Below are 10,478 nucleotides of genomic sequence, written 5' to 3'. Positions count from 1 at the left end.
GTTAGTTACTGGTGATATACAGTTATAATTAATAATTTTAAATGCAGCAGCATATGTTGATTTTTCCTTTGGTCCTTTTTATACATCCTGATTTTACAATCATCAATTTGGAGATGACCATCCATATTAATCAATGATGAGCTCGAACTGTTCATGTTCAGAGCCCTTTACGGCTGTCTGCACACAGAGAAAATGCTTTCCTATTAAGCATGAAAACTTAAATGTCATCCTAGGCAACACACACATGGAACAAAAAGCATGCATGGAGTCTTTTAAAAATAATTTTGTATAGTTCATCCTCTGCTCCTGTAATGGTGCTGTTAGAGCAGCCACTGGCCTGGCTGGTTTGCAGCAGTGGGGATGAGGGTTAATCCTACAATCCCAGTACATAAATTAGCCAGACCTGGGGAAGGCAGAATTCAGGTTGTATAGATAAATGTAAACCTGAAATTGATGTCCTCTGTTCTTAATTCTACACCTAAAGCTCTTGTAAGTATTCTCTGTATGTTCCCTTTGGAAACCTACAAACTAATGAAACACACAAGTAACTACGTTTCTTCCCTGTCAGGTTTTATGTTCTGACCTAGTCTAGAGGCTCCCGTCATAGACTGGGCTTTTCTCTCTGAGGCCCTCTGTACAAACCATTAAATAAACAACATTTTTGAATTTATAAATAGTCCGTAGGTCTACTGCCTTGAACAGAAATCTGGACATGGATTTAGTCCTGTGCTTGCACAACACAAGACAGGACTATGGCTATAGGAAGCAAAGAAAGACGTGCTGCTCCATCAACCTACAACCCAAAGACTGATTTCAGACATGCCTTTATGTCCAAATGTGAACATCACACCTACCAGAGAGGGTTTAATTGAATGCAGAAGAGAAAGCTCCAGATTCAGGTAATCACTCCATTTAGTTTGAAAGTCATACAGAGATATAAGGGAACTGCAGAAAATTGGGTTAGGATCCTTTCCTTCACTACAAGCAGCAAAACATGTGTCAGGCTGACAGCTGAAAGGTGCTATCAGTGCCTAGTGGTCATTGGAACACAGACCTTGACCTTCCATCCACTGACAGTTGTTTTTTCCTGCAAAGAACATCTCCCTTTCAATAATTAAGCAACTCACTACTCAGCGTGCAGTGGCAAATAAAGCTCTTAATAGGAGAATACACAGAACCTTAAAAAGAGCCACAATGCAGACTACAGCATTATCACTCAAAATCAACCCATGTACCCCCTAGGCTTGGGAGTGCCTCATTGGCAATGGGAGTGAATAAAAGAGAGTAAGATTTAGAAGTTCAAGGTAAGAGAATGACCCAGAAAGCCTCCTGCAATGCAGAGACTGTAGTCAGTGGAGTTGTTGGATCATGACTATAAGGCAACCTGCACTATACCTCTGTATGATTAGATCAGGGTTATGAAATCTGTTGGCAGATAAGAGGACAGAGCATATGAATGCTTTTTATTCAGGAGCTGGATTGTATTATACGGCCAAGTTTTTGCTGGGCTATATGAATTTTTTCCAGGGACTGGATCAGGCATGCAGATAACCAGAGATTTCTAATTTCCAGCATATGACTGCACTGTGCAGTTTTATATTTTAATTTTGGCTTTGAAAAAGACTTGGTATGCAACCTTTGGTGGAGCCACATCACTTTTGAAAACCCAAGTTTTCTCAGTGCCTATGACAGCACCAACATACTGCGGTGCCCACAATTTCCTCTGCAATCTGCAAGGATAGTGTGATTACTCATCCATTTCACCAGGATATAACTAGTTCTCACCATAATGTGTTTAAGCCTCACAAACTTCTTGGAGAAAAAGCATATGGAGCTTTAAAGTACTTTCTTTTCCTGGTTTGGGGGCCTATCTATTGAAAGAATGGGTCAAGTTTCACCCGACATGCTCTTAACAGCTGATATTAGTTACTGGAATTACACTGTTTTCCATGTCTGTTTTATCTGGAGGATGACTGGATTCACACAACATTTCAAACCAAAATCATCTGTGAATTAAAGGATGTTTTCCCTCGTCCTTTGTAATATAGTTCTAGAAACCTATTCTTGATATTTCTTGATGGGCAGGACAGGTCCACAAGAGGTAAAGATAGTTTTTATATCCATTTCACCACATGGTCAATCAGCTCCTATTAGTGATTTTCAGTCTCACAAGATAATATACATATCTGGAGCTATTTTATGATATCTCACTAGATGCAGAAAGCACAGAGAACTCAGCTTTGTTGCTCTTAAAATATTAATTTAAACTCACATCCTTGTGCAGATCCCATTCTTAATGGAGTATAACATTCAGCTTCTTTCTTTCCTTATGTATACTCTGGCTTCTAGAGAGTCACACTCACAATAATACTGTCCTAGTGTCTTATGCACCAGATTTACCTTCTTTACCTCTTTTTGGGGGATTTGCACATCAATTCAGTTTAAGTACAGAAGATGAAGAAGCATTTCACTATGTTATGCTAGAAATAAAATACAATATATTTGAAAACTCAAAAATTAAAGGCTGTTTTTCTTTCAAATAGCTTCTGCAATTAATAGGAGCATTAGAAATCAATTTTTTTTCTCTGAGCAACTGATACCACAAGAGATGGATGATGTTACTACTACTGTAGTAGCACTTAAGTACCTATAAAATAGATACTTAAACATTTTCTATCTCTATAGGCACCTTTAGATAGTTATGGAAATTTAAGAGGTTAATTTTAGTTAATATTTTTAACTATTGATCAGCTGTATTATGTAGTATTAGTATGGACAATGACAATCCTAGGCCAGTTTCTTTTTGGAACTTTTAACCTCTGCTTTTAAACATTCAATTTAAATTCTTACCTGTGTTTATAACTATTTTTAGGAACCCCAAAGGCCAGAATTGTCCATTTCAAGATCCACAGTGAAATATTCTAAACATTCACGCTACCTGGAGTCAGCAGAAACAGTTTGCAAGTAACTTAGAGACTCATAAGCTAATTGCATTCCACATTTTTGCCTCTTTTTTCCTCTGAGGACTAGATATGTTATTTTTGCAAGGGCAAGGAATGAAGGACAGAATCCAGCTCTCAAATGTCTATTTCTAATTATGCTAACTAAACTGGGAGTCCTATTTGCATGAGGTGACAAAATCAGCATACACAACTGTGGTTATGTTGATAGCCATACATAGAAACACACATATGCTTGGCCACATGCATTTTTAGGGATTCATGTTAAAGTACATTCAGAAATATTTATAGCACTAGTGTGGGGGGGAATCTTTCATTCCTCTTGTTTTTCTTTGTTAACATCTTCGGTTTTTCTACTAAGATTTAAAAAAAAAATATTTTCCCTATTCATTCCAGTTACTGAAATACCTTTTGTTTTTCTTGCTCTGTCTGCTGCATGCTGCTAAGTCACAGGTAGGAGGTATTACAGAATCAAAAGGTATGTTTGCTGAGAACATCCTTGCAACTCCGTTTGTGGCAGGAGAGAAAATGGAAGGCTCTAGGAGCGATTCCGAGTGCCTGCAGTTCACTTTTTCATCAGCGGGAGGTGTAGGTTTGTAACGCTTCAGAAAATCCAAGCCTCGCTGCCTGGGATGCTCGAGGTCAGGCTCTCTGGGCTGAGCGGCTGCAGAAGCGTTCAGACTTCACACTGGAAATGAATGGTTCAGGGTGACAATGCAGGCAGACACTGGAGCTCATTTGCTTACAAATATCTCTGCAGGACAAAGAAGCTGGAGCAGATTCTGTGCATCTCTCAGTTTTACACTAATATTGATGCATGTAAAAGTCGCCAATATTCTGTATGTTTTATCATTTCCATCATTCCTTTTGTTCCTTTCTTATGCACCTGGAGAGCACACTATTATCTCCCCTCATCCCTCCTGTCCAGTTTTGCCCGTTAAGACTTCAATTAGGCCAAAACCCCCCATATACCCCCCAAAGAACCACATTTCCTAAGTATGAGTTTCACAGAAAAATAAAATTAGATAGCATAGGAAAGAACACCTGCAAAGAAGTCATGCATGACCCTTTGTACTGTATGAGCTCCTTAACTAGCAGCATAAATCCTACTTTTCCCCTCAGTTTTCAACATCAGCTGTTGATGTACTGTATTTTCAATAGTCTTTCACAAACAAATTTCTTAAAGCAAATGGATTAGTTTCATTTTAGCTTTGCCAAAAAAAAATGGTATAACCTGAGTGATTATTTATTATTATCTATTTATTTATCTAGATATATTTATTATATATCTAGAGCCGACTCACCCAGAACAAAATACCCACTCAGAGTACATGGGGACAAAGCTAAGGAGTCAATCTGTGAGTGAAACCCAGACCCAAAGACTCCATAGGCTGCAACTGACCCAGAAACAAACAGTTCTCCATGAGTTAGCAGGGACTGATGGCCCTCCCAGGTCCACAGATGTGGGGGGAATGTGTCCAGATGTGTCCACCAGGTGAGGCTGGTCATGGCCACTGAGAGTTTTTAGTACAGCTGGTAAATTGTGTGAGGTGATTGAAGTGATGCAACTGGGCAATCTTTCTCTGTATTGCAGCTGGTGAACTACAAGTTACAGCAGGCTCTGGGAAAAGGATGGTTTTCTTCTTATGGTTCCTCAAATAAAGCTTCAAAGACCCTCATGGTCTAAAGTTCCCTGAGCTTCAGCTCTGATCCAGGGAGGAAGGTGACATCATTATTTGAGCCTTTGATACTCTTCACTGTTCTTTTTGTGGTGACCTCTTACAAAGAGCAGCTATCCATAGCAGTTTTTTTCCAGAATCCTTCAACATAATTTATCAGAATGGCTGCAAGGATGCTCAAAGGCTTTTGTCCACAGTCTATATTGAATTTCTTAAGCTTATTTCTTGAGATTTACTGGGTAATTTGCCGAGAGGAAAAAATAGCATTGACAGCCCCCAAAACTGCCCACGTATGCCCTACAAAGGTGTTACCCATACAGATGGAGCAGCTCCCTTCCTTCAGTGCTCTTACCTGCACACTGGTGATGTGTTAGAGCATGGGGCAAATTCATCCCTCACCATGGTTGCCTCAGTTTCTCTGCATGTCCACATAGGTATTTTTGCATGGATTAAATTTGATGGACATCTGTGAAATATTCATCATAATTATTATAACTAAAAAGCTGCTGGTTAAAACAAAACAGACAGCTCAAAATCTGTTGCAGTTTTTTGTATTTCGTTTCCCCCTCCACCCCCATCTCTCTCTGAGCTGTGAATAGGAGTCTTGGGTAGCACGAACTGAGAGGTGTTTGAAATGCAACATTCTCCATCCTTCTGAGTCATTGCTAGCCATCAGATGCTTTTTTGAACACTTGTTTTCATTGCTATACTTTGAAATCAAATATGGCCTCATGTTATATTCTTATTAAAAACCCATCCCTTTTAAAAACCTAAAACCAAGCTCTTCCCTCGTTATTGCAGACAAGTAATTTTAAAAACAAAATCTGGGTACGTAAAATGAAGCACCTGTTTCCATTTCTTTAAAACAAGCCTGGCAACAGATCTACTGTTTTACAGCTATAAACAGAAATTGATAAATTTTTCATCTGTGTTTGAATGAAGCAGCAGAATCATAGAATGAGTTGGAAAGGACCTTAAAAACATCTTATTCTAGCCTCTGCCATAGAATGGGTTGGACAGGACTTTAAAAAACATCTTATTCTAACCTCTGCTATAGAATGGGTTGGAAGGGACCTTAAAAGACATCTTATTCTAGCCTCTGCCATTTTATTCTAGCTAGATGCTCAGAGAGTGGTAGCGTTTTGCATACCTCCAGTTTAATCTCAAGTGTTTCCTGTATTCTGGTGATTTCACGAGTGCTGCCTTCACACAAATCCCTCCCGTACAGGTGCCAGCCCATTCCCAAGTACTGTCACCAAACCGTGGTGCCCTGACTGAAGGGTGTGGCTGTGAGGATCAAATACTGCAGGCGCAGTAACCAAGCCATGAGGGTCCTTTGATCACATTTTACCTGTTCTCTGGCAGCGCTGCACAGCTGCAGGCAGGGAATGCCACAGGGACCGTGGCACCGTGCTGGTGGCTCGGCCTCACGGACACCGCCACTGACAGTGGGCCGGGCTTACCAGGCTGCGCATCCACAGCGGCTGGGCCGTACAGGTGTGCCAACCTGCTACACACAGACGCAGCCCCGGGACAACCTGAACTTCTCTGGTTTTGGGAGCGAGCCCCGTTCCCAGATCTCTGGGCACAGACACCCGTGCCCTGCCATGCCGTGCCGATCCCGGCCCCCTCGGCCCCTCGCAGCCGCCGGACTACATCTCCCAGGATGCAGCGCGGCGCAGGTACCTCTAACGCCCCCTGGCGGCAGCACGGGGCTCTCCACAGGCGCGGCGGGCGGGCTGAGGCGAGCGGAGCCCGGGCGGCGTCGAGCGGGGCGAGGGGCGCGGGCTGGAGCCGCTGCCCACCGGCCCCAGAGCCGGGGAGGGCTGCGGGAAGTGTTAGTGCGAGCTTGCCTGTGCGAGGAGCCGCGCCGCAACCATGGGGAACCGCGGGATGGAGGATCTCATCCCGCTGGTCAACCGGCTGCAGGACGCCTTCGCCGCCATCGGGCAGAACGCCAACCTCGACCTGCCGCAGATCGCCGTGGTGGGGGGGCAGAGCGCCGGCAAGAGCTCCGTGTTGGAGAATTTCGTCGGGAGGTGAGCAGGGGGTGTCCCCGCGGGCGCGGGCAGAGCTGCCGCATGGTCAGCGCGGTGCGGGGGCAGCGCCGCGGGGTCCGCGGGCGGCGCGGTGCGGGAGCAGCGCCGGCAGAGGCTCCGCACGGGCAGCGCGGTGCGGGAACGGGCGCAGGGGCAGCGCGGGCACAGCGCGGTGCGGGCACTCTGAACGCGGTGCGGGCACGGCGCGGAGCGGGGACAGCGCTCCGCTCGCAGCTCCTCCGCTCCGCTCGGCGCGTGTGTGTGCGCGGGCAGCGCTGCAGGACGCCCGGGCGCTGCGGTGCAGGGGTACGGGGAAGGAGGGAGGGCTCCCCGCCTGGGGACGTTCCGCAGCGGGGTCCCCGCCGCTGCCGCACGTTGGCGGCCGGTGGAAGCCCCCCCTTGTCCTGGCTGTTACATAACGGAGGGGGCTGAAGGGGCTGTGGGGGCCGGCCCCATCCATGCCCCGCTCGGTGCGGGGCTCAGAGATGGATGTTGTCGCTGCGGGGGGGTGATGCGGAGGGTGTTTAAGTTTAATCTGCTCCGTCCCCCTCCCCCAGCCCAGGCTCGCTGTCCTCCATAGCGGATGCCATGTCAGGAGCTGCGGGGAGGCTATAGGAAGGACGGGGTTATAGCTCTCCTATATGCTCAAATCCCCGGGTGCTACCATTTTGTGACAGGCAATATACTGATGCCTTCCCTTCATGTGACCTTCGCATTCATCATCTGCAACTTGAGTAAATTGCAGACCGCGCTGCTTGGGTATCTGCTCCAGTGCAGACACACAACACCTGGGGCGGGGGGGGGGGGCTGTTCCTCACCTTTTTCCTTGCTAATTAATTGTATTAAGTTATATACAGGTTTTAGTTATGAAGGTGTTTTTTTATGCTATAAGGAGCACGCAGGTCCCTGGTGACTTGCCTTAAAAGCAGTGACTGCTGATACCTGGTCAGATGCTTGCGTGGGTTTTTCTCTTTCAGCAAACTGCATTTGTGACAACATCTATTGGATCTCGTTTCCCTACATTTCCCTACCCCCACTTTTTCTTTTAAGCTGTTTGCTGTTGGATGGCTTATAGAGCTTTTCCACTGTCAGAAGGGTCTGTGGTGTGGATTAACTGCTTGTTTAGCTGCAAGTAGCCTCAAATTCTGGACCTGTGCAAGGGTATCTTTGAGCAGTGAGTGCTGGGTATACTAGGAGGAAGGCTCAGGGGTTGTATCTGGTACAAAGAAAGCATGGTCAAAGTAAAAATTCTTCTTCTCTGCCATAGATCAAAGAGTTTTGAAAAAATAAGAATATAAAATTTAAAGAGTTTGGTATCTCTTCTAGCTAACTTCCAAAGGTCTATGCAGTGTACCCCCCAGAGATGCTGGGATTATGCCAAAGGCAGGACATTGCAGAAATACATTCTACTAAGCCTCAGGTCATAGTCCAGGATCCACTTGTTTGTTTATAGTCACAGAAAAAAATAAAAATTCCTGCCACCCAAGTGAAAAACTTGCTGGGCTGTGGCTTTTGAAGAAGGGGAAAATGGATCTTCTGCAATCTTTGAGCAAAATGGGTTCACCTGTTGGCTCTGCTGTTTTCATGCTTTCTAAGTACTGGCAGTCAAACCTCGTAAATCCTTTTTAGAGGATCTGTGCAGGCAGTGCTGCAGTGGTGTTGTAGATAATGTAGGGCTGCTGGGCCAGAGGGGGATTTGTTGGAGGAAGGACAGTCGGTGTATTGGGGTAAACTGCTCCTCTCCTTTAGACCAACCACACAAGAGGATTTACTAATCCTTGGTGCATCTTCACTGGCACCAATTTAGAACCAGGGGTTTTATCTGCTTGGTGGAAAATATATGAATTCAATTCTCTTCTGTCTGTTTCTGATGACTCCTGTCACAAGAGAACTTATGACCTCACCGTGTCCCATCAGCTGTCTCTCTAGCAGCAAGTTCTAGTGCTGTGGCTTTTAGAAAATGAAATAATTAAGGGTCCCCTGAGCAGGAGCTGAGAGCTGTCTGTAGAAAAGCATTTAGAGGAAATAATTGGAGGGGAAATGGAAAATGTCAGTGTGAAGAGGTCTTTCTCCATTTGATACCCCTGAGTGCTGGCTGGTTTAGACTGGTAACTTGAGACCTCTTACCACAGAATGTATGTGTATATGCTGCAAATCCCAATCCTGTTAAAATTGTGTTGGGGCCCTGCTGTAATGTATAGTCTCTTTTCTTTCTGTGTGGGTATTGGAAACCATGATAAGGAGCTATGGAAATAGTATCCAGAATGAGCATGGTTCTTCAGTGTGATTGTGACAAGGGCTGTTTTCTTGTCTGAACAGTCGCAAGAAGAAATTGTGTGTAGACCTACTGTGTACAAATACAATTATTGCTGTAGTGTGGACATGACATATGTCACTGCTCCTGCTTGATACCAGGATGGTGGTGCAGCTATTGCTCAGCAGCTGCTCGCTGCACAGGGAATGTGAGTGCTGCTGAGTTTCTCTCTGAATGGATGGAAATCTGTGCAAGAACAAATGCTGATGTGGTTGGTACTGGCTGATGGGCATGATGCAGACACTTCAGCACAGGGGCTGGGGGCCCCAGCAGGGCTGGTTTCACTGCTCAGCACCTGTGGGGCTCCTTTCAAATGATCATCAAATCACGTTTCCCTAGCAGGACACTTGCCCCCTGCCAGACCTGTGTTGTGGCTGTGCAGGGCTTCAGTCCAGGGCTGCTGCAGGCACCTCGCAGTAGCACCGAGTCCCACACTCAGTGGAAATCTACAAGCAGGGAGGGAGGAGTGATCCTGCCTGCAATCAGTCTTTAGTTACATGTCTTACCAAACTAATATTTTTCTCCTCCTGAATTCGCCGGCTTAGTAGTTGCTGCTAATTGCGTTTTCAGTGACACTTACTCTGCTGTTAACAGATTATCCAACAGTGCAGAGCTTGTATTTATAATACCAGATGTCAGTGTGGCTGCTATGTGTGCTTTTGCTGCTGGAGTCCCAGCGTGGTGGCTCGGATACCGGCTGGTGGTGATAAAATTGCTGAAGAAACAAGAAGCCATGTAGAAGCCAGACAGGTGACACATCTGTCCACAGACTGGTTTGTCCTGGGCGCCAGAACTGCAAGGAAGGTTAATTGGGTGAGCTCCAGGCATTTCCTGTTGGTGTGGTTATAAGGTTGAAGGATAACTCAGGTTGGAAGGGACCTCAGTGATCATTTAGTCCGTTCTTAAGGTGTTGTTTCTTCCCTGCAGCCTCCTTTTCTAAATAAATTGGTCTTGGAGCAGGCAGCTGTACCAGCAAAATTGGTCTGATAAAAAGAACAAAGCATGTGGTATGTGCTAATTTGACTTAAGAGCCCAAATGACTGAGGAGGTTGTACGAGACAGCCCACAAGGCTGTTTGTATAATCATCCCTGTTCATGCCACTCTTACTTTACCATGTGAAAACAACAAATATGCTTTCTTTAAATCTTATGATCTCAGAGCAGTGTTACACAAATCTTTGGGTTTCTGGGAGTATTACTGTTACCTGTGCTTTACAAACAGGAGAACTGGAAGCCCTGGGCTGTGTTCAGCTGGTTCCTGGCATGGCTGTGCCTCTGATCCAAGGCAGGGGTGCTGCTCAGCCCTGCTGGGACAGCTGCATTGCTCTTCATGGGGAAAACAAGGCACCTCTGACTTCTCCAGAACAGATGGTTTCAGGGGGCTGCTGAAGAGGCAGTGACTAAGGGCTGGGAACAGTGGGTGGAAGGACTTGAATGGAGATGAAACCATCTTGTTTATGATCAAGGGACTTAAGCAGTGCCAAAC

At 45.4% G+C, this 10,478-nt stretch overlaps 1 protein-coding gene across 8 annotated transcripts in view; it reads left to right on the top strand.

Moving 5' to 3' along the window:
- The first annotated feature begins 6,347 nt into the window (after window positions 1-6,347).
- Window positions 6,348-10,478, top strand: part of DNM1 (dynamin 1) — a 65,135-nt gene continuing 61,004 nt past the window's right edge. For all 8 annotated transcript variants that reach the window (XM_071454069.1, XM_071454066.1, XM_071454071.1 and 5 more), the window contains exon 1: window positions 6,348-6,678. In XM_071454069.1, coding sequence (XP_071310170.1) covers window positions 6,518-6,678 — 161 coding nt within the window. In that variant the 5' untranslated portion in view covers window positions 6,348-6,517. The remainder of the gene's footprint in view (window positions 6,679-10,478) is intronic.

This window comes from Agelaius tricolor, unplaced genomic scaffold (genome assembly GCF_023055355.1).
Source record: "Agelaius tricolor isolate 1412-34295 unplaced genomic scaffold, bAgeTri1.0.p SCAF_38, whole genome shotgun sequence".
NCBI classification, from domain to species: Eukaryota; Metazoa; Chordata; class Aves; order Passeriformes; family Icteridae; genus Agelaius; species Agelaius tricolor.
The sequence above is the reverse complement of the archived record's forward strand: the minus strand, read 5'-3'. Positions and strand labels throughout refer to the sequence as shown.